The 21,968-nt window shown below is 47.6% G+C and overlaps 8 protein-coding genes and 1 pseudogene across 9 annotated transcripts; 4 read left to right on the top strand and 5 right to left on the bottom strand.

Moving 5' to 3' along the window:
* Positions 1 to 865: 865 nt before the first annotated feature.
* Positions 866 to 1,846, bottom strand: BGZ61DRAFT_376305 (uncharacterized protein; the record flags this gene model as incomplete). The annotated part of the gene is made up of 3 exons (XM_046242489.1): positions 866 to 1,450; positions 1,522 to 1,599; positions 1,676 to 1,846. The coding sequence occupies 3 exons, from the start codon at positions 1,844 to 1,846 to the stop codon at positions 866 to 868; spliced, it is 834 nt and encodes a 277-aa protein (XP_046093152.1).
* Positions 1,847 to 2,088: 242 nt separating this feature from the next.
* BGZ61DRAFT_469693 (putative 2,3-dihydroxybiphenyl-1,2-dioxygenase or glyoxalase/bleomycin resistance protein-like protein) lies at positions 2,089 to 3,456 on the top strand. The gene is made up of 3 exons (XM_046247985.1): positions 2,089 to 2,898; positions 2,964 to 3,139; positions 3,226 to 3,456. Exons 1-3 carry the CDS (start codon positions 2,263 to 2,265, stop codon positions 3,431 to 3,433), a joined length of 1,020 nt encoding a protein of 339 aa, XP_046093151.1. The 5' UTR covers positions 2,089 to 2,262; the 3' UTR covers positions 3,434 to 3,456.
* A 1,568-nt stretch (positions 3,457 to 5,024) lies between these two features.
* On the top strand, positions 5,025 to 7,111 carry BGZ61DRAFT_542385 (FAD binding domain-containing protein; the record flags this gene model as incomplete). The annotated part of the gene is made up of 5 exons (XM_046255181.1): positions 5,025 to 5,247; positions 5,304 to 5,380; positions 5,437 to 5,759; positions 5,817 to 6,151; positions 6,237 to 7,111. The coding sequence occupies 5 exons, from the start codon at positions 5,025 to 5,027 to the stop codon at positions 7,109 to 7,111; spliced, it is 1,833 nt and encodes a 610-aa protein (XP_046093150.1).
* Positions 7,112 to 8,053: 942 nt separating this feature from the next.
* Positions 8,054 to 8,381, bottom strand: BGZ61DRAFT_376333 (uncharacterized protein; the record flags this gene model as incomplete). Its single annotated transcript, XM_046242492.1, has 2 exons — positions 8,054 to 8,174; positions 8,266 to 8,381. Coding segments are annotated over 2 exons (237 nt in total), but the record flags the coding sequence as incomplete, so codon positions are not given.
* A 174-nt stretch (positions 8,382 to 8,555) lies between these two features.
* BGZ61DRAFT_469689 (fungal-specific transcription factor domain-containing protein) lies at positions 8,556 to 12,332 on the bottom strand. Its single transcript, XM_046247984.1, has 13 exons — positions 11,981 to 12,332; positions 11,884 to 11,918; positions 11,744 to 11,807; positions 11,242 to 11,663; positions 11,158 to 11,176; positions 10,874 to 11,098; positions 10,779 to 10,800; positions 10,469 to 10,721; positions 10,396 to 10,410; positions 10,129 to 10,338; positions 9,529 to 10,070; positions 9,092 to 9,474; positions 8,556 to 9,028 (listed from the first exon to the last, which is right to left on the bottom strand). The coding sequence occupies exons 1-13, from the start codon at positions 12,015 to 12,017 to the stop codon at positions 8,775 to 8,777; spliced, it is 2,481 nt and encodes an 826-aa protein (XP_046093148.1). The 5' UTR covers positions 12,018 to 12,332; the 3' UTR covers positions 8,556 to 8,774.
* Positions 12,333 to 12,600: 268 nt separating this feature from the next.
* Positions 12,601 to 14,519, bottom strand: BGZ61DRAFT_376316 (FAD binding domain-containing protein; the record flags this gene model as incomplete). The annotated part of the gene is made up of 3 exons (XM_046242490.1): positions 12,601 to 13,739; positions 13,796 to 14,115; positions 14,173 to 14,519. 3 exons carry the CDS (start codon positions 14,517 to 14,519, stop codon positions 12,601 to 12,603), a joined length of 1,806 nt encoding a protein of 601 aa, XP_046093147.1.
* Positions 14,520 to 16,326: 1,807 nt separating this feature from the next.
* BGZ61DRAFT_488037 (putative zeaxanthin epoxidase) lies at positions 16,327 to 17,469 on the bottom strand (the record flags this gene model as incomplete). The annotated part of the gene is made up of 1 exon (XM_046250061.1): positions 16,327 to 17,469. The coding sequence occupies one exon, from the start codon at positions 17,467 to 17,469 to the stop codon at positions 16,327 to 16,329; it is 1,143 nt and encodes a 380-aa protein (XP_046093146.1).
* A 949-nt stretch (positions 17,470 to 18,418) lies between these two features.
* On the top strand, positions 18,419 to 19,960 carry BGZ61DRAFT_376332 (putative monooxygenase; the record flags this gene model as incomplete). Its single annotated transcript, XM_046242491.1, has 1 exon — positions 18,419 to 19,960. The coding sequence occupies one exon, from the start codon at positions 18,419 to 18,421 to the stop codon at positions 19,958 to 19,960; it is 1,542 nt and encodes a 513-aa protein (XP_046093145.1).
* A 1,603-nt stretch (positions 19,961 to 21,563) lies between these two features.
* On the top strand, positions 21,564 to 21,636 carry BGZ61DRAFT_t218 (annotated as a pseudogene). The gene has a single exon. The product of its transcript is annotated as a tRNA-OTHER (tRNA).
* Positions 21,637 to 21,968: the final 332 nt, after the last annotated feature.

The following is a 21,968-nucleotide window of genomic DNA, read 5'->3' as shown; positions in this document are numbered from 1 at the left end:
ATCTAACATGAGTTATTTTAAATTTTCGTTTATAAGAATACCTTATACTGAAGTTCTAGAGTAACTTCTCAAATAAAAACTTGTAAAATCTAAGAAAAGTTCTAATGTATTACTATGCTACAGTAAATATATAACTAATATTTATTTAGGATTTACTAAACATTGATGGTTTTTGCAAGAGGGTTAAAAACGGCGTTTTTGTATGGGATTTTAAAGTGAGCCACTCACTTGTCTGAGCCACTCGCTTATCACGCACGTTAAGTTATATTAGACTTGTTACTAGTAGTTATAATTTTACTAGTTATAACTGCCTGGTCCTAACCCAGGCTTTAATAAATATATCTAATATATTCAGAGTCTCGCCACAACTAGCAGCCTCAGCAAATACATCATCCAACGGACGGGCGGGAGAAAAACGCAGTCAATGGTTCTTGGCAGCGCTTATGAAGGTTATGCTTGATCGCCCCCCCAAGCCTCTCGGCGGTTCCAAGAGCGCTGACGCTACCCAGGTCTTTATCACGTCGACTTCCGCGACCAGGAGCTTACATCACATCCACAAAAGAGGGATCAGAAAATGACACCTCTCGAGGAGATATCATAATAGCACTCGTGTCAGTACGTTAACGCTGTAAGCCTTAATCCGGGCACTTTCGCGAGCGGTGATAGGCTGGCGCAGTAAACAGCTAGGCACGTATCGTAGAGCACAAACCCCCACGGCGCCAAGACGAAGAGACTCAAGGTCAAGGACATGACCAGACAATTATTCGTAAGGATGAGATGTCGCGAGAGTGAAAGGGTGGGCATAGTAGCTGGAGCTGCTTATATGGCAATCGCATTTAAGTCTGTCCCAATTCTTTCTGCCTACTTAAAACTCAAACTTGTTGGCAATAAGCCCTATCTGAGAGATTTCAATCTCAACCACATCCCCGTTTTTAAGAAAACCTTTGGGGTTCATGAAGAATCCCACACCAGAAGGTGTCCCAGTCATAATCAGAGTCCCTTTCCTCAGTGTTGTCCCCCGACTGAGATGTGCTATAAGCTGTCTCACACTCCAGATTAAATCCGACGTTTTTGTCTTTTGGCGAAGCTCGCCGTTCACCTTGGTTGTATATTCGAGCTTCGCAGGATCCGGAATAATCGACGTTGAGACTATAGCCGGCCCAATAGGTGCAAACTTGTCGAAGGACTTTGCATAGCAAAACTGACCACCTGAGACGTCAGGAGTCTGAAAATTGCGAGCCGAGACATCATTCCCAGCCGTATAGCCCAGCACGTAGTTCAGCGCCTTCTCCTCCGATACGTTCTTTGCATCTCGTCCGATCACTACTGTCAGTTCGCCCTCATAGTCAAGCATGACTTGAGCGTCGGGATGAACGGAAATGCTATCGAAAGGCCCGGCTAGCGCATCGGCAGGTTTGGTGAAAATAACAGGATATTTAGGAATCGTAAGCTAGATGCAAAGAATCAGAACCTGGCGTGATAGTCTGATGCGGAACTGATCTTCTAAAATATTATACTTACAGACGCTTCTGTAGCATGCGCATGATAATTCAGTCCAACACAAATGACAAGTGGCGTCGCTGCTAGAGGAGACAATAGCTATAATGGTGCTTGTGTCAGCATGACTTGAGAGTAGAGGGGTGAGCGATATTAGCGATATCAAGCACCAGCGTACCTTCTTGACAGTTCTTGTTTCGTGCCCGACTGAATAGGAATTGGCACCATCATCGTGCAGCAAATGGACTTTGGACCCTTCTATCTTCTGGGTGTGGATTTCTTCGCTGAGATTGCCAAGGCAGACTTCCCCATTTTCGTCTTCAAACCGAATCAAACGTTGGAAGGGCATGTTGACAACCGTGTAATAATAGGTTGTAGAAAAAAGTGAAGATGGTCAAAAGAATGTGATTCACTTTGCACATATTTAAGAAGAAAAAAACGTTTAAATGGAGAGGCGTGCATATGCAAGAGAGCCAGGAAGGAAGGCTCTCGCGGGTTGTACTCGTGGGCCCCGTAGTTACCCACAAATACCAGATAAAAAATCCGTACCCCGAAGCCGGATACAAAATCCGAACTCCGAAGCACGTACGACTCTGTGCGGCTGCGGCATGTTCGGAGCCCACCAGGAGAACTTGGCTTACGGCAATAAACAGCCATCATAGAAAGGGCAGAATTATATCTTCATTGTTCGTGACAAAGTCGTCCTGGGTCCTCGATTTGAATTAGTCTCTCAACGTCTGCGCCAAACTTCAGCTGCCTCCAGCCATGACTGCACCACCACCAATCCTGCTAGACAGGCTAGCCCATGTCTGCTATCAGCACCCGGATCTCAACGAGGCAAAACGTTTTCTTCTTGATTTTGGTCTTCTCGTTGAGAAGGAAGAACCTGACCGCATCTTTTTCCGCGGCTATGGGCCAGAACCCGTCATTTACATTGCCACAAAAGGGAAACGGGCGTTCCTAGGAGGCACCTGGGTTGTGCAATCCATGGCTGAGTTGGAAAAGACCGTTTCATATCACAACGCGTCACGCATCCAGGATATGGATGCACCGGGAGGAGGCAAATACGTCACTCTTCGAGATCCCAACGATATGGTTGTCCGGCTTGTCTTTGGACAAACTCTGAGGAGCGCTGAAACCTATGGGGCTGTGATCATGAACGCCTCTTCAACAAAGCCGCGGAAAGGAGAGTTCGTCCGGCTCAAGCCCGGACCCAGTGAGGTCTATAAGCTGGGTCATTATGGCTTCTCTGTACACCTTCCGCATTTTATGAAAGTCAGGAACTGGTATACGACAACTTTCAATCTCAAGGTGACTGACTCGGTTTTTGACACTTCTACGAATGAAGATATCACCTCTTTCTTGCACATTGATAAAGGAGCAGAATTTGTTGATCACCATGTAAGTCCAGAACGCCCCCAAATACCTAGATGCCTAGCATGGTTGTGCGTGACTAATTGTCTTAGAGCATATTCTTCGTCACCCATACAGAGGACAAGCCCAGTCATATCCACCATTCTAGCTTTGAATGCAACAATTTCGATACGCAGCAATTCGGCCACGACTGGCTGGAGAAAAACGGCTGGAAGAACTGCTGGGGGGTGGGCCGTCACTTATTAGGAAGCCAGATATTTGACTACTGGTGAGTTTTCAAGTCTCGAGTCTTGCATGCGTTCCAATCTCTCATTTGAAAGAGTGGCGGGTACCTGATACCAATACTTTATGCAGGTTTGATGCTACGGGAAATGTTATAGAACACTATTCCGATGGCGATCTCGTCAATTGCCACACCCCTCTATCCCGAGAACCTGCTGCACCAGAAAGTCTGTTCGTATGGGGACCAAATATACCGCTTGCCTTTCTCACAGGTAAAGTTCAGGACGTGGTGGACAAACCCGGCGCTCAACCATTCTCAGCACCAAGCGCGACAGGATAGAATAGTATGTTGATGGAATTGGACTTCTAGGGTATATTGACTGTAGGGTCAACAGCCAACTGGGCTGCCTACTTGAAGCGGCCGCCTGCCCAGTCTAGCTAGAGGAGCATCCTTTTTTTCCTTTATTGAATTGATATGCCTGGTTTTGCCTACACTCATTTTTACCTCTTGAATTGACAGACCAAGCTGTCGCAGTAGCTTCTTTCTTTGAGACGTCATTTTCTAAGTCTTTAAAGTGCAAGCTTTTGATCTGTTTGCAGATATTTACGATTTTCCCTTTCAAGCTTGAGCGATTCCAATTTCCAATCCCTTTTTTCAGCCTGCCGGGTAAGAGGATAAAGAGTACCCATAGGTCTAGGCCTTCTGGCGCTATGATGAATAGGTTAGTGGGGCAGTACAGTGCTAGGCTCATTAGGGCACGCTATTATTCAGCATCCGGCTTCGGGATTCTTAGCCCGCCCAGCCTTGATGCCCGGATTCTCGGATTCCCGGCCCCGGCATCGTTACTGCTCTCGAGTTCATTTGGCGACTGGCTTCGCTTCTGTGGACAACGCATTAGGAGCCGTAGAATCCGGTCCGGTCTCTCCCAGACCTTTTACCATGACGGCGGCTTCCGGCAAGCCGAAACCGTGACAGACAGTGCACTTGATCGGAGTTAATCATGGCTTTGACCGGACGCCACATGCGCATCATTCCTATTCTCGCATCGCTCTCATCGTTCTTAAAGGGCTTCGTTTAATTTTCAACCGGGCAGCAAATCGCTAACATCGTCTTCATTCGGTCAACTTACTTAAGCCCGGTTGTATAGCACAACCAGTCCTAGCAATAGTCCGGCCCCTGCCGGCATTTGCAACTCCATGCCCGGCCCCACACCGAGCTGCTTCATGCGCCAGATGGTCTCACTACAGGCCACAAGGGTTGGAAAGTTTAATTTCCATAATGTCTCCATCGAGATGCTCTGATAGGATCCGTGATGCTGAGAAACAGCTCCTATTTGTTGTTCAGCGTGCAGCTGTTAGTGCGTACATCATGCACGAGGTGCATACATGTAGAGATACGGCTAACGCTGCACAAGATGAGTACGGTCATTCGTACTTGTACAGTGGGGCGGGTAGACAATGCACCTTTCCAACCCTTGTGCCCGTACTATGTATCGATGCCTTGTGTTAGGGGCCAAACTAGGCGGTAATCGAAGTATCGACAACCCTATGCCGGGGTGATATAGGGCTTATACCGCGTCCGATCCTCCGCACACTCAAGGGGATTCGTACGGGTGCCGGAGTTAGGCTTCCCAGTCCGCCCTTGAAACCCTGGAACCCATGTTCCACTGTGTGGCCCGGCCAAGGTGCGGAGCTATGAGTCATACTACGTAGTGTTTTACCAGGAGCCATTCCAGAAAGACGATGTCCAGTCACCTTCGGAGCCGTAGCACGCAGAACAGCTCGACAATAGCCCGCCCTCTGTATCCTAAGCGTTACGCACTTTCTTCTTTTCAATTAACTCCCTGTTGCACCGATAGATATAACGCGGGGTTTAGACGTGCTACCTCTCTATCACGTACGAGTACAGTGAATCCAGCATTACAACCACAATGGCATCATCCACTCCCATCGTCCACGAGACTCCAGTGTTGGTGGTTGGTTCTGGTCCTGTCGGTCTCATCACGTCGTTGCAGCTCGCCCGGTATGGCCAGAAATGCATGCTTGTCGAGCGCAACTATGAGACTACGAAATGGCCCAAGATGGACATCACAAATTGCCGCTCTATGGAACTGTTGCGGACCTTGGGCCTTGCCGACGCTTTGAGGAGGATAGGTATGAAAATCGTGGGTCTGTGGGCCTTTATGTTATGATTCTAACAGCCGCCGTAGGTGTCGACGAAAAATACTCGTTCAACGTCTTGTTCAGCAGCGGTTTGAGCGAAGGGGGAAAGAGACTCGCCCGCTGGGTAAGAATCAGCCATGCTTTTCTGCCGTGGTTGGTGTCGGTGCTCATTTCATCTAGGATTTACCATCTCCGGCCGAATGGAAGAAACGCATCCAAGAGCAAAACGATGGTTCTATGCCACGAGAGCCATACCAGCGATGCTCACAATCGGTTTTCGAGCGCTGGCTCAAGCCCCTTTGCGAGGAAAATCCACTCATCGAGTCATATTTTGGCTGGAAGTTTGAAAGTCTAGAGGAGACGCCCGAAAAGGTGATTAGTCAAATCACCGAGCTATCCACTGGGCAGACACATACCGTGCACGCCAAGTTCGTGGTGGCTTGTGATGGCGCAGGAAGCCGCGTTAGAAGATCTATCGGCTTAGGCTTGATTGGAGGTCCGACGTAAGTGAATACAGCGTGAGTAAGCCCACTCCTCCAGCAGCTAACTTTTGCACATAGTCCAAGTGCTGTCTTTCTCGTGCATTTCAAGTCGAGAGACTTGGCGCGCTTGCAAGCTCAAGGCCAATTTTGGCACATCTTCTTCACCACTGGAGCTGCCATCATCAGTCAAGATGAAATTGACACTTGGACCTGCCATTACCCTGTATCCTTGGACCAAGATACAACTAAACTCGACCCCACCGAGGTCATTTACGCAGTTTTAGGTGGCAGTGCCGGGAGATACCCGATCGAAGTCGATAAGATTCTCGTCACAAGTGTATTCCGGCCGAACTTGGTCGTCGCAAATGAGTATATAAGTCCTCATCAGCGCGTCTTCCTTGCAGGGGATTCTGGTACGTTACTTTCCATGTCAAATTTAACGAGATTCGCTTTCCAGTCTCTCTTTTCACCCGATCTTTCATTCATTGACATACGTAGCTCACCAGAATATTCCTACCGGCGGATATGGTATGAACATGGGTGTTGGAGATGCGTATGATATTGGATGGAAATTAGGAGCGTACCTGAGAGGTTATGCTGGCGAAACTCTTCTTCAATCTTATGGAACTGAACGCCGTCCTGTCGCTCTTCGAAACGTGGAGAGATCTGGCGTGCACATGTCGCTCCATTTCAAATATGCACAAATGGTAAAACAGAAGGGCAGTAAAGTACTGCTAGCACAAGATGCGGAGGGAGAGAAGCTCCGAGAAGAGATCGAGCAAATGATTCTAGCACAGGATGGAGAGAACAAGGACCATGGCATCGAGATAGGATATCGACTCAACGATTCGCCTGTTATCAATCACGACGAATATGGTATCGAGCCTATTTGGACTCCCCGCGAGTACGTCCCTTCGACATGGCCGGGCAGCCGCGCTCCACACGTTTTTCTCAAGGATTCTGTCACAAGTATCACGGATCTATACGGTCTTCATTATACCCTTGTTGACTTCACCACTGGTGGCGAGACAGCCAAAAGCTTCTCTGATGTCGCAAAAGAGCTAGGGATTCCACTCAGAGCTGTCCGTCTTCCAGACGAACCTCAGGTCCGGAGGATCTGGGAACGAGATGTTGTACTTGTCCGCCCGGACGGCCACGTTGCGTGGCGGTCCTCGTCCCAAGACGCCAATACAGCGACAAAAGAAAGCATCAAATATATCTTGCTTGTTGCCGTGGGTAAAGAAACGGGCTCTACAAATACCACGGTGTCTAAGGCTTCAACATCAAGTGGAAGTGCGAGATTCACTACCAGTGTCGAGAACGTTCTTCAGGATACAACGCAGATGGCTCAGATTGGTGAATTCCAGCGTTAGAACTTCAACATATTCAGAGCCTTCACAGATTTCGAGATATTTAAGCCTAAAGACAATTTATTCATTAAACTTCATCCCTCAAAGTGTATTGAATCTACTATGTTATCATGCATTGAATCTTGCATATCGAGGCTCGTTGAGTTAAATTTCCTTTCTTTTTATCAAGCTTTTCATCGTACCTGATTGACCCATCTACCTTTTGCGCCTAGTCTAACTTTTCCAACCTAAACTTTCCCTGCCTATGACTTCTCCATCGACACCCAGATGCGCAGCACCTAAGCTGGCAGCTCTTCGAGCCAGGGGCCTGACCTTGTATCGTCCTGTACTCCTTGAGGAATCTGACCTCATCGATTGATTTAGTTCTCCTATTCCTAGCAAGCTAGAGCAGCAGTCTCTTCTCCTTAATCAAGCGAATATGATTGCTATGAACAGCTCTGCTCTCAAAGAGCAGGCAGTAGCCCCCTGACCCTCCGTAGACTGAAGCGCACTTTAACACCTGTTTGCCGAGCAAACCAGTATGTTCACATTCCACATTGAGCATTCTAATGCCCACTGATGGTTGAAATCGTGCAATACTCATAGAAAACCCTGGCCCATTTACATGATCGAGATGTTATTGCCTAGAAAAGCTCATCTGTAGCTTGGAAAGCCTGCTTTGACGACATAACTCACCTATGCAAGTCCTTATACCAAAGCCAAACTGTGATTCTTATTAGCCTGTTCCTGGGCAGAAAGATGGCTATACAACACAGTTTGACGGGATCTTCCTTGATAGCATAATGGAGACGTGTTCGGAGAAAGGCTTGTAACGTACCACTAGCATGTTCTTCTCTATAACCATCAGTTGCTTTTGGTCTGACTCAATCTAGCATTCTGGACGGAAGGCCTTGGCATCTATGCCATATATGTTTTGATTCCGCTAGATTATATATTTATTGACCCCTAATATAGTGCCTCACGGAGCATCATGCCGCATTGCGCTTCACGCTCTTGGGGAACAACTCGTTCCAAAGTATATGAAACTTCCGGGTGGCGTCGTATCGCTTCTTTCACCACTGCTTGTCTGTGACAATTTTGTAAGCGGGTGGGTCTCAATGTCCGTTCCCATGCATTCGTACGAAGAATGGTGTCTTTTCGCAACGTTTCACAGACACAAGTACAGTGATTGAAGGCTCTCTGCATATTTGATTAGTGGCGACATCTTTCTGTCGATGTCGGCTTGATAAATCTCTATGCCGAGCTTCTTCGTTGTCCGAGTAGTTTTAGTTAGACACTAGAATGTTGCACGCAAGGAAATTCCGGCGGTGTTGCTGTCTGCGAGGCTTTGGAAATTGTTAGCATCAATATTCTCCTGACTGTAGGCGTCACTACTCACTGATTGTTGGGGAGATTATTTAGCAGGTCTCTTTTGGTCAAGCGGATCTTGCCGTTGTTCATGTCCGTTCTAAGCCATTGAATTCTACGTGATGCTTGCTTCTATGGTGATTTTCCGACCATCTTCTAACCTCAAACAACCAGTCACTGATCCCACTTATTGGTGCTCTGTGCGAAATATAAAATGGGAGAGCGGAGAAATTGCGTAAGTATGAAACCTGTGACTAACAAACAACACTGACTTTTCTTCTCGATTCCAATAGTAATAGAGCATAAATGCCTCAACGTTTTAAGAAGATGTAGCAAAATTTTGGTGCATCTCTTCCACCAGAGCTTCTACATCCGGCTGAGACCAATCCTGATCCAGATGCTGCTGACTCCTGACTTGCCATTCCAGCCATTCTAGATCCACATCAGATGTCGTCGTAGCTATCAGTGTGTCCGGCATAAAATGGCTGTTCGTATTATTAGGAGCGATTGCAGGCTGCATAATGTTGTCTGCCATCGTAGTGATCTCGGAAAACAACCTGGACGATAGGTAGTCTGTTTCAAGCCAATCAGTATCAATGATAAATAGACTTTAAATGCCCATGGAAGAAGACATACCTTGGCCGATGTTCGGGGCTTGAAGATCTGTACTCTGAGAAATATTCATCGTCTCATCCGCGGTTCGATCTAAAATCGGTACGTCTTCTGCCTCATAATCCTCCTGTGGTGAAGTCGTAAGTTGAGCGGTCCTTTCGCGATCATCTGTAGTTTGACTCTCATCCGAACTCTGTGCAGCCTCCACAACGCTCCTGGCTAAACGAACGAGTTCCCCAATCTTCGTGAATGCAGTTCCACCGGCAGTTAAAAATTCCAACCGTCCGAAGTGTCCAACAGCTGCTTCCATTAAAGCAACGTCATTGCCTGCTGAGTCTGATTGGGGGTCGCCGACGACGTGAACAAAAATAGTCGTTAGTGCAGTCATTGGGTAATAGAACAGGAGCCTGGATGTCTTAGTCAGGGTGGGAAGAAATCGGGGCAGTTCATTCGTTGCCTACCAGCTAGGTGTATGGCTTTCCACATCAAGATGTTTTGTAAGTAATATCATCGATCTTGCCGCTTCAAGGCACATTGTAGCTGTCACCGCGCGGACCTTGCCCGCATTTGTCACAGGGAATTCTGCTTCCATGTGAACAAATATGCCGCTGAAGCGCCGTGAAATGGCGCATATAGCGTAGTTATAGCCGAAGTTGACTACCAAAGCTTGAAGTAACGAGACGTGCCGGGGCAGTTCAGCTGGAGCAAACCAATGTCCAGGTCTGAAGCTTGTTGGAATATCGTCTCGCCATCTGATCATCTCAGCTGTAAGCTCTGCTGCGACATACGACAGCTCATAAGATGGCGCGCTTAAAGCTCTGGCAGAATAGAGCCTCTTCGAAATCCTTCCGGCAATTCTAGCAAAACGAGCGAGGGCCAGGAAAAAGTCAAACCGATTGTCTTCATAGTGTTGGTCGTCACCATGTAGCAATTCGGGTTGTTTACGCTGTATAACAGCAAAGCCCCGAGGAAAGGCGCAGCTGATTTCATCATCATCTATGGCCTATAAGATTGTAAGTAAAGCTAGAAAAGTTAACAGCAGTAGATGAAAGATTGCTTACGGCGGTTCGTCCAGATCGAAGTGCAATGGTTTTATCCAGTATGTATATTGTCCAAAAGAGGCGGTTGCGCTCCTCGATTTCTTCATCGGAGAGTTTCCAAGCTGCCAATGGTTGCCTATTTAGACCCAATGTTTGGGCCATTCGTGCAGCTATCGAGCAGTAAGAATACTCAACCCGTTGGGGACTTGAAAGGCCCTGTCCATATACAGTCTGCTAGTCTGTGAGCAACAGACAAACCACGAGCTAGTATTTAGAGAGGTAGCGTACCATAGCGACGAGTGCCTGAGACCATGTCTGCCATTAGTCTAGGTCTGATGTCAGGAGTGTAGTGATGGCATACCTGTATAGCCGTTAAGCTTGTCCCTTCATGTACCAAGTTCATTTCAAGATCAACCGCATTTCTGAAGTAGTCCCAGCCCTCCTGCGCTGAATGTTCGAATGCCGTGGATGTTCCGGCGGAGAGCATAGCTCGACTGCCTAATGCTAAAACAGCATTGAGGAGCGCGCACCACGCGTCGTCGCAATGGGTGGGGGCCTCGAGCCAGCCCCCCAAACGGCTCTCAAATGCAGACCGGTTCAAGATAGGATACATCCTGAGCCACACTAAGATTGTGCTGCCAAGGTGGGTAGTATTATGAATTCAGACTCACCATTGGACCTTTTCAAAATATCCTGCAGAGAGAACCGTAAGCAGAAGTGGCGGGAGGGCTCAGAGCAGAGAGCACGCTGCTGTTGTCATACGCACCATCAACGTACTTCCATATCACGTCTTGAGTTGGGAGAGGCTTTCTTGGTCTTGCTCTATCAGTGGGACTCCAAGCCAAGGGTAAGCATTTCAGAAGTTGAAGATGATGTCCAATGTCGATAGTAATAACCTTGATCTTATCACACAACTCTTGATTTGCACCAAATTTGTCCTGTAGCCAACGTACACCCGGCTCTGAGAATAGAGAGAGACCGGAAGAAGGACCTAGCGAGGGTATAAGTGTTAAGATATTGGTCCAAGGTAGAAAGGAAGGGCTGAAGTACCAATGTACTCGTCACCAGCCTGAAAGGGGGTGACAAGTATGTTAGCAAAACTTTTGATTATGCCGAAACATCATTTAAGCTTACTGTTGTCCGAATCCATATAGCTGCATTGATGTCGGCGTTGTCACTCCGCCCATCTTTAGAAAGAATTTGGTCTAACAGGTCGGCTTGAGGTCTCATTCTCTTGCGACGTTTTGCCGTGATGATCGTAGGGGCAGCAGAATTGGAAATATCAGGGACAAATAGTGCCGGTTGGGACTCAGTGTTCATTTCCGTATTCATATCCTCAACGCTGAGCTCTTGGGCCCGCGGCAAAGCTTCTCCTGTACACGGTTCTGAGCTGATTGGGCTGGGAGCAAAGCATAAGTTTGCAGATGTTGGTGTCCTCTGTGGATCTCTGTTCTGGCTCGCAGAGTGGCTGGCCGATGCGTGTTGCCCGTTTGGCTCTGGATTGTTGTTGATGGCTTGTATCAGATTTTCCATTCGGTGCAGCCTTGCTGCCACCTCTATATGCGGCTTAGCCACCATCCCAACCATGACCACAATGTGAAGAGTGTATGGCTAAATAAAGGACATATCAACTCACCGGCGCTATCCAGGTGATGCCTCTTTTGTCGCTCTCGAACGTACTTGCATGGAATCGACCGAAGCTGTTCAATTGAGTAAGCTTAGAAGCATCGATTTGGTGCCACAGAAGCTTGCAGGAGTACATGTTTTCCAACTTACGCTACATCGACTGCAGGCAGGCTTCGCTTTGTCGCCTGGGAATCGCAGCATGTCAGGATGCATGGCCCAACAGGGGACTGATGAGAGGTTCACGAACACTTGGTTTTTTTCACGCGGCAGGACTCGCAAGCCATGGCTTATCATGGAGCACAGAGAAAGATGATGCGTCGCGTTGACTTGGCGCAAGCAGACTGCAGACTGCAGACAGCTTCCCCAGCGATAGGTTGGTCCGAGGCAAGAGTAGACGGCGGTCCGCGGCCTCGTGGCCTTGGCGAGCACGAGATAGGCGGCTAACACGATGTGCGGAGTGGACTCTGCCTCTGGAATGTCATATGGAAGAAGTCTCATTCGGATGTTGCGATACAGTCAGTTGGTGTAGGGAGGGTGGTTTGGAAATTACTTCGGAAGGCCGGGAAGGAAGGACGGGCGGGAAAGAAGAGCGGGCGGTGGGGAAAGGACGGGAGCGGGAAAGAAAAGTGCGGGGAAAGACGAAATGCCGGACCAAGCAGGCTTAATAAGCCTTCTCATCTATTTGGGCCCCATCTCCGGGAATCCCCACAAACACATCTCTTCGTAGTACGCGCATGCCGCTCGCTGGTGAAATTCTAAAGGGGCAGAAAACAGAAAGTGCAGATTTCAAAAGACATATTCCGAGCTGGATCCTAACTACGTTCCCGTTGCAGTCTGAGCCGAACGACCGTTGTGCTGTGCGCCAAGCTACGAAGCAAGTCCCGACAAGGCCGCCAAAACACTACGCAGTGTGTCCTCCGAACTAGCAGACACAGAGCGGCTTCGCCAGGCTACAAAGTTATCGGGCCTAACAAGTATCGCGCCGCCGTCTTTGAATCCCCTTACCTTGATCCACTGGTTGTGGCAGTCGTAGTGGAAGTCCGAGCCCTTGGTGTGTGGTCGCACTCTGACTTTTGCTGCGCCGATTTTCCATTCCGTTGTCTTGGAGATCTTCGCTGCTGCTTCAACCCAAGCACTCCCATCTTCATCGGTGATCAAAAAGAAGTCGTGCTTGCCCAAGACCAGCAAGTCGTGTGTCGAAATGGCCTTTCCTTCCTTTTCGATCCATGCATGTGGCAATCGATGACCAGGACGAGATGTTGGAGTGTAAGTCCTACCTGTAGGGTCAAGCGGAGGAGGGTCTGTGCCGTCGGGGATACGAGCGCCTTCCTCATAGACGAAGCCTAACTCTACATCATGGGCCCTGAACTCGATATCCTGCGTATCAAGCACTCGTTGGATGTGGGCCAGGTGCGCGTGGCCGAAGGGGCTATCCTCGAAGATGTCGTTGAAACGTTGACGGTTGTAGTCTGTTTGTCCAGGTACCAGTCCCACAGCAGCTTGCACCACTTGCAGGTTCTTAAAGGTGAAAAGACCCCAGTCACAGTTTCGCTTCGCTACTGGGCGTCTTTCAGATTCGTAAGTGTCAAGAAGAGAGGGTTTTGCTTTCCCCTTGAGAACTGCCGCCAACTTCCAAGCGAGGTTTTGACCGTCTTCTATAGACGTGTTGAGTCCTAGGCCTGTCGTAGGTGGGCGCCGATGAGCTGCATCTCCGGCAATAAAGACTCGCCCTTTGCGATACTTATCTGCAAGCACACGGTCGAGAAGCCAATGGCTGATCTGCAGAATCTCCATCTCCAAATCGGGCAGCTTCAAAAGCTGACGGATCCGGGGAGGCAAGGCCTCTTTGTCAAAGCGTGTATCATCGCTGACTGCGAAACCGAAATGGAGAACCCACTCCTCCGACTTGCGACCCCAAGTCGGTCCCATCTGAACAAGAAGACCGCTATCAAAATTGGCCATTTTCTCGCCCTCTGGATTGATGAAATGAGTAAATATAGTGCGATCTGTAGTCTAAATGTGAGACAGAATAATGCATATTTCAGGAGTGAAGTAGACTTACCATCCCAGTACCTAGACAAATCAGCTTTGAAATGTGTAGTAACAAAATCCACCATCTTGGTAGGCCCTTCCATTTTGATGCCGAGCTTTGGCGTTGATAGTTTTCCGCCGTCGGCAGCAACTACGTACTGAGCACGGTACGTAACGGATTTCCCATCGGGATGGTCCACAGTAACCAAGACATGATCATCTTTCTCTTCGAAGTCTGCCACCTTGTGGTTGAAAAGGATGCGGCCAGGATTGCGTTTTTCCGCAATACGACGGAAAATCGGCTCTAGCCTGAGGAGCGGGAGGTTGGTAGCGATGGCTGGCGAATCGCGTCTGGGGAATGATCAAGTCAGCCATTTTTCGCAATCGCAGCAGCGTACAAAAGTTTACCTCCATGTCTCATAGTCAGGACCACCAATTTCGTTGCCCCAAGCTGAGTTGTAACCAAGCAAGCGGCCATCAGTCACATCATCGCCACCAAGGGATGATCTGAATTCGACTCGAGACATATGCTCAGGGGGGCACGATATCCGTGTGACTTCGTCAGATATCCCCATATGGCGCAGCGTCTCCAAAGTACGTTGATTGAGATAATGGGCTTTGGGAAGGAGCGATGTACCTGGGTGCTTCTCGAACAAGATGTGCTCGATATTGAGATTGGATAGCGTGATTGAGGAGGTGAGGCCGCAGCCACCACCGCCGATAATAATTACGGGAGTATCAATTAGGTCCGTCATTGTTGCGAGTGTCTCATGAAGAATGGTATTGGTAGTTCTATGTTGCTATTGTATTTTATAGACTCGTAGATATTAGAATCATCTACAAGTCGGGTTCGCAGCTAGATGCAGGCGCTGTACGTCAGTGCGCGTTCCGGGCCCGTCATGGGTTGAGATTGCCCCTGTCCTGAGTCGACAGTCGGCAAGGAGGGTTGCGGGGATAAGCAGAACTTCCCGCACCTCGGGTGTGGCATGACGGAATCCGGAATCCGGGATTTCTCTCCGTCGTACCCTTAGCTTTGTGGATGTATTGATCTTCGGGGGATTCTGTCCGCTGGCCCCGGCGGCTGATACATAGGCACCCGGGTGCCCGAATAGAGTAGCGGACCCGGGTATCTGAGCCGAACTGTTACACTTGAGAGGTTTGAATTGTGATCGTTAAGAGTTCCTAGATCGGGAGACAGAGAGAGAGAGAGAGGTAAGAGGTAGTGCATACAGGGTTCGGGTTTACAAATCGTACTGTCCTTCGATGCGGTCGCGCGAGCGCGCAGGCGTGGCAGGGGAAAATAGGAATAAAATATATAATAAGTCCACCACAGAGATACACGCAAAGGCAAACAGTCAGACGCCTGACTAGATAGTATAAAATATACTCCAATCTATAAAATGTATTTTATCCTTCTCTACATTTTATTATTCCGTGTTCAAGAGTAGACAGTGACCAGATCATCAATGGGTGGTCCATGCACGTGATGGTGACTTTGCCTAAGCGCAGCGTCCGTGCTCAGTGGCTAATGGTGACAAAGGGAGTAACTAATAAGATTGATTCTAATAGCCCAGGCTTCTAGCTACCAATAGGATGGAGAATAAAATGAACAACCCTCCCTGTTCGTATAGAGACAAGCCAATGGGATCCATTATAAAATTCACAATCCCCCTTGTCAGACAGACGGAACTAATGAGATTACAGAACCAATGGGGACTCTATCTTCTTTATCAGCCATACCGATAAGTAGCCACAGCCACAGTCACAGCCACACCTTAAGCCGAATGCAAACCGGTCTCCTTAATCTTTTCTGTAACCGCCATCATACTTATCCCGCTTCGCAGAGCCCAGTGATCAGGCTTGATTAATCCAATTAATATAACTAGATAGCAATTTCAAACAACATTACGCGAAGAAAAGCAAAATAAAGTAAAATTAAGGCAGGATCTAATGAGAAGCTGAAAGCAAGATAAAGATAAATAGACGAACAAGAGAAAGCTCAGAATGATATAATAGGGTAGATACAATAAGATATTATAGTAGCAGACCGCATCATGGGCCGCCGTTGGCTCTGGGACCAACTTCTCAGCGTTGTCGCGAGAATAACGAATGAATTTCGGTCTCATGTTATCCCCTTCACAGGCTTCGCGCACACGGCTGCTATCTTCGGGATGTGATGGAAAGCACTGACATTGAAAATGCATCTCTACTCTAGTCGGGACCGGAGTTATTTGTCAGGCCTAACACGACCAAACAAGACCATCGTAATGGTCAATGGACAAATTGACACTCACTTGGCTATTCTCTGTGGCCAACAATAACGGGAGAAGAACCCTGCTCAGGCAGCATTACGATATTGCTTACATTGCTCAGCCAGAAATGAGTTACAGCTAGCTGGCAGACACTCATGAGCTGCTTGTAAATAGCATACTCTTGCTGAGCATAGACGTAGCTTAAGAAAGACGATTTGTTCTTGCAACTTGAAAATACACCTCGATGTTCCAACCTCGCCCCATTAATGCCAGAGGCGTCCCCAACATGTCATCTCTAGGTTTGGGCCAGTCAGCTGTTCTCTTCCTGGGTCCAACTCTCCATCCATCTCTTGAATTTGGCTAAAGCCCCAGGTCCAAACCAGTCCAGCTTAAAATCCCACGTCAGTTGCTGCATCTCCCTGGCTCGTGGAAATATCTTCTCCTTATGTTCCTCTACAGCCTTGGCCAGGTCGTCGGGATGCTTGACAATGGACTTGCCCAGCTCCATAGCATCGAGCATAGCCATGTTCACGCCTTCTCCAGCGAAGACAGTCATGAGATGCGCCGCATCTCCGATCAAAGTAAAGCCGGGACGATGCGGCCACCGTATGCCCACTGGGAGCATATGGAGTACTCGCAGGTCAATGTCGTTTCCGCAAAGGTCGATGAACCTCTTAAGCTCCGGAGCCCAATGGCGGTATTCTTGAAGAAGAACGGCGCGTATGTGGTTGGGGTCTTCGGGGTCCAAGCCTTTGTCTTTAGCATAGCTCTCCGGCTTGGACATGAATGTGTAAAGACGGACACTCTTGTCACCCATGCGCTGTAGCATCATCGAAAGGCCATCATCCTCACCAAAGACAAACAGGCTGCCCTTTCCTACCATCTCTGAGAGCTTTGGGTCGGTGGTCTCGAGGTTTCGCAGCCTCATTTCCACTCCCGTGACGCCGGAATAAAAGGGCTGCAGGTGGCATACCATGGGTCGGACTTTTGACCACGCTCCATCAGCCCCCACGATGAGATCGAATCCGCTCTCGCTTCCATGCGTAAAATGAAGCGCTCCTCCCTCTTCGACGCGCTCGAGTTTGTGTCCCCATCGAATCGACTCCGCGGGTAGGGAGTCTAGTAAAATCTGTCTTAGGGCCTTCCTATCGATCTCGGGCCTACCCGTGTCGGTGTCCTTATGGGAAAAGTACGTCTTTCCAAAACGGTCTGCCAGGACGAAATCCTGGCTTTCGTTTCGGACGTGAGACTGATACTCCTTGTAGAGATTGGCCTCATGAAGGGCGAGGATTCCAGACTCTGCGTGAAGGTCTAGTGATCCGCCCTGCTCACGGAGGTGCGCAGATGCTTCTCTTTCAAAGACGGTGCAAGGGATGTTGTTGATCTGGAGAATTCGGGCAAGCGTTAGGCCGCTAGGTCCCGCTCCAATGATTGCGATCTTGGGAAGAGGCATGTTGATAACTTGTGATAGCTTGAAGTATGATGAAAGGGAGGTGGATGATAGGATAATGAGTAGTCAATGGATGAAGACGTCGGCCTTTCTTATATACACGCCGAGTTGCTCGCTTTTTATGTTCTACAAAAGTCGCATGCAGCGCTAAGTTGTGGGCTCTCTGGTTTCACCAGAGATTTTTCATCCTGAGCTTTAGAGACTCGGGATTTGGACCGGGCTTTTGGACCGGGCTTATAGTTCGGGTTTATAGGTCCGGCTTATAGGTCCGGCTTATAGGTCCGGCTTATAGGTCCGGCTTTCCCACCAATCTAGTATTGTTACTGTCAAGGGTTGGGTTACAACACATGTGACCTGAAATAGTGGAGATTCTTTGTTTCTAAGCTAGGTTTACTGCAAGCAAAGGCAGTGAATCTGTTATAAACCCTATAAGGAATGGAAACAACGCATTTATAATTGTGTGAGGCGTTATAAGAGGACCGTCCCATTGTTTTGTATATGTATAAGTCTCCTCTTTTATTTTGCAGAATACGTAGTCTCACTAATTACGCCTTAACACCTGCGGGACTGGCTACCTTGTCAGTTTGGATCAGCCCACAGTTAATAAGCCGATGTCGTTTCAGCGGCCGGATTCCGGATTTAATGTTTGTCACTCGGTATAATGCTCTATTTAATAAGCCGATGTCGTTTCAACGGCCGTACTTCGGATCTATTGTTTGTCGCTCGGTATAATGCTCTAGTCAATAAGCCGATATGGTTTCGGCGGCTGCATTTCGGATTTAATGTTCATCACTCAGTACAATGCTCTAGTCTCTTTATGTATAAAATATACCATCACACGCTCTGCAGTTTAGGCCAGGTTCATTCCACACTTTTCAACAAACAACTTCTTATAAACAAACTTCCTACAAAAACAAAATTCTTACGTTCCCGTTGACGTTTCATTTACAAGATGGACACCAAAGATTTCGACGTTATTATTGTCGGCCGCGGCCCTGTTGGGCTCTTTCTGGCATGCGAACTCCGTCTTCAAGGCCTTTCCGTGTTGATTGTTGAGCGCCGCAATCTGACTGGAACGCAAGGTCTGGATAAAGCCGGAGAGACACGTGCTTGCGTTCTCCACGGCCGCACAATTGAAATTCTGGAAGATCGTGGTCTTCTTGACAAATTCATGGACAAGGGCATGAGACTCCCCTGGTGGCATTACGGAGTCTTAGAGACTCGACTACAGTTTAGTGCCTTTGGGGACGAGACGAAACAGAACTGTGTGCTCTTCGCACCACAGTACAAAACCGAGGAAATTTTCGAGAACCATGCGCTGGAACTGGGCGTCGTGATCCGCCTAGGCTTCCACGTGGAAGCTTTGGAACAGACAGCAACGACGGTCCGTATTTACGGCACCTCAACTTCGACAGCCGGCGATCAATCTCCCTTCGTGGCGACCGGAAAATATCTTGTTGGTGCGGACGGGTGGCGCAGCTCTGTTCGGACTATGGCAGGCTTCGGCTACAATCACAACGCCGGAACGCAGACAATGTTGTCCGTTGAGGCAAGACCGGCAGAGCCCATGCCCCCTGCCATCATCACGAAGAACCAAGCTGGGCTCGTCATTGGCTGTAATCTGAACGTGCCAAGTGGACGGGTCCGTCTGGTGGTTTGGACGCCTTCCCGAGGCCATATGCCATTGTCGGAGCCTCCCACTATGGAAGATTTTAACCAGGCGATGAAAGAGGTCACCGGTAAGGATTGGCACCTAAGCGATCCTGTTATGCTCACCCGATTCAGTAATGAATCCGGCTGTGTGACGGAGTATCGCAAGGGACGTGTTCTCCTCGCTGGTGATGCAGGCCATAGACATCTTCCCGCCGGTGGCCAAGGGATGAATACGGGCATCCAAGAGTCGTACAATCTTGGGTGGAAACTCGGTGCTGTGGCTCGTGGGGAGCATCCAGACTCTCTGCTGGATACCTACGAGTCTGAGAGGCTACCTGTAGCCCAAAGTGTGGTAGACAATACCACTGCACAGTCTCTGCTCTTCTTCGCGCATACTCGGCCAGAGATGGCAGTACGGGAGGCAATGAACAGGCTCCTCGATATACCAGAAGCGAACCGGAAACTTGCCAAGCAGATCAGCGGATTCGGATACACGTACCCGACTCCCCTACACATGATATGTCCGGAAGGATGGGAGGCGCTGTCTACAAATATGACTGGCGAGAGAGCTGTGAACTTTGAGTTTCGTGTCGGGAATGCGAATGGAGAGGAAAGGTATCTGAGCGACTTTATGAAAAAGGGGAAGTGGGTTCAGCTTCGGTTCCTTGACAACGGTGCAAGAACGTCTACAGTGGCATTGCCGGCCTTTGGTGAGTGGACTGAAGTGGTTGATGTCGTTGATATCTTGGAGGCTGAGGGGCTTAATATAAGCAAGTACAAGTCTAGATTCAGCGAGATCCTCATTCGTCCTGATGGCCATTTTGGCTTTGGGAAACTATAGAATTGACAAGCTATATAGAATTTACTAAGGAGATAATGAAGGTTACTTACCTATAATTAGTCTGCCTTATTAGGTTTTTATAAGGGAATTGATAGAGACGCATGACACTTTTGATACAGACGCATGACTCTTACAGACGCATGACTTTCTAGAGCTATGATTCGTCAAAATTTTATTTGTTAGTACACCAGGATTCTGCCGCCCACACTCTAAGTACCTTGTGTCACGGGCCAGGGCCCATATCCTTGCGGCGGTGCCGCAAGACGTACTCGGCTCGTGCGCATCAGGGATGAGAAATCGTTCCACAGCTCAGGGGCACTTAGGAACTTCTTTCTTTCTTCTTCATCTTTGATGTAAATAGCATCCTGGACTAGATAGCGAGAATCTTCTAATTAATAACAAGACCTTTTAAGACGCCCTAATACGCTGCGCTATAGAGCACTAGAGAGACTTCAAGCAAAAATACAGTTGTGTTAAGAGAGCTAGTCACACCGCCTTTGTCAAAAAGTATTTCTGGGTCAGAGCTGGGATTGGCCAATAGGGTGTTGTAAAAGTCATGCGTCTGTAAGAGTTATGCATCTGTATCAAAAGTGTCATGTGTCTCTATCAATTCCCTTTATTTTTACTAATATTTTTCTTTTCCTTTCTTCTTTTTTTACTACTCTCTTTTAACTTCTTTATATACTACTCTTCCTTATCTTTATACTTACTCCTCTTTACCTTTACTTTTTTCCTCTCTTACTACTTTTCTTTTACCTACTTTATATACTAATAACTTCTTTTAATTTTTACTATAAACTACTTTTCTTTTCTTTTTTTCTTTTCTTTTTTTATTCTTTTAACATGTATGATAAGTGAGTAAGACAGATAAGCGAGTGAGATACCTAACCAAACCTTCACCAGTAAATATTAAAATAAAATAACCACAACATCTCAATTAATTAAAATCAATTACTATCCTCTTCCCTAGACATATCTACATCAGTTTAACAAGTGCGTGCATTATACCCAGGCTGCCTGCATCTTCCACATCGCCGTTCCCTCGTCTCCGTCCGCCTCTTCCGGCTATTACTTTGCTGCATTTCCTGCTGTATCTGATCAGCGATTTCCCTCTGATCTTGTAGCTCCTGCCCCTCAGCTACTGTCATACTCCCTGAAAGCCGGAGATGTGTTTTTTTCGCCCTGCGCCGCCAGCTAAGTATTGCATTTACCTTCTAAAGCTTATTAACCTCTGCCTTTAATAATACCATCTAGTATATTATTCCTCGCGCCTCTTTTATAAATTGATTTATAGTAGCTAAAATTGATATTAAAGAACTTTTTTAATAATAACTAATTTGAGTTTTAATAAAATTAGTTTATAAAGTAGCTTTAATTAGGTTATTTAAAGTTTTTAGAATCTAGAGGTTAAGTAGTTTAGAATCTACTTTTATAGGTAATAAAGTTTATAATTTTATATTTAAGTAAGAAAGTATACTTTTTAAATTATAGAGAATAAGTTCTATATTTTAAAAACCTCTTTAGATATTTTTTTTTAATATTATATTTTAAAATATAGCTTAAAATATAAAAAAGAAATTAATTTTAATAATATATATAATTTACCCTGGGGCTCAGTGGTTAAGAGCTTGGGACCTTTTTTCAAGAGGTTGTTGGTTCGAATCCAGCCCAGGGCACAATCCTTGTAATTGTGCTGTGACTGCTAGCCTCGTCCCCTAGCAGAAAAGTCAGCCTGTACAGGGATTGAACCCGAGGATCCGACTCGCTAACCGGGCCTAAGGTAGCAAGCTAATTGGTCCCTAGCTTGCCTTTAGGAAGTGGACTGGCCAACCCACTATAAGAGGCTAACTACAGCGCATTCCTGCGCTTATAAATAGGTAACCCCCCCTCTACCCAGAGAAAATAGGAAGGTTGGAAGACTAGAAGGTTGAGGTGTTAATGGCGAGGAATAGCTTGAGGTGTTGTTACCTGTTAGAATAGATCGTGCGCACAGTCATGCACATGATCA

The sequence above is a fragment of the Ilyonectria robusta genome (genome assembly GCF_021365365.1).
Source record: "Ilyonectria robusta strain PMI_751 chromosome Unknown BGZ61scaffold_121, whole genome shotgun sequence".
NCBI classification, from domain to species: Eukaryota; Fungi; Ascomycota; class Sordariomycetes; order Hypocreales; family Nectriaceae; genus Ilyonectria; species Ilyonectria robusta.
This window is presented reverse-complemented; position numbering and strand designations above follow the sequence as displayed.

Coding starts and splice junctions, on each gene's coding strand:
- BGZ61DRAFT_469693 (XM_046247985.1), top strand. CDS start 2,263: ATGACTGCACCACCACCAATCCTGCTAGACAGGCTAGCCCATGTCTGC. Junction 2,899..2,963: donor CAGAATTTGTTGATCACCAT/GTAAGTCCAGAA, acceptor TAATTGTCTTAG/AGCATATTCTTCGTCACCCA. Junction 3,140..3,225: donor AGCCAGATATTTGACTACTG/GTGAGTTTTCAA, acceptor TACTTTATGCAG/GTTTGATGCTACGGGAAATG.
- BGZ61DRAFT_469689 (XM_046247984.1), bottom strand. CDS start 12,017: ATGGCTTGCGAGTCCTGCCGCGTGAAAAAAACCAAGT. Junction 11,808..11,883: donor CTGCCTGCAGTCGATGTAGC/GTAAGTTGGAAA, acceptor TCAATTGAACAG/CTTCGGTCGATTCCATGCAA. Junction 9,029..9,091: donor AGCCCCGAACATCGGCCAAG/GTATGTCTTCTT, acceptor GGCTTGAAACAG/ACTACCTATCGTCCAGGTTG.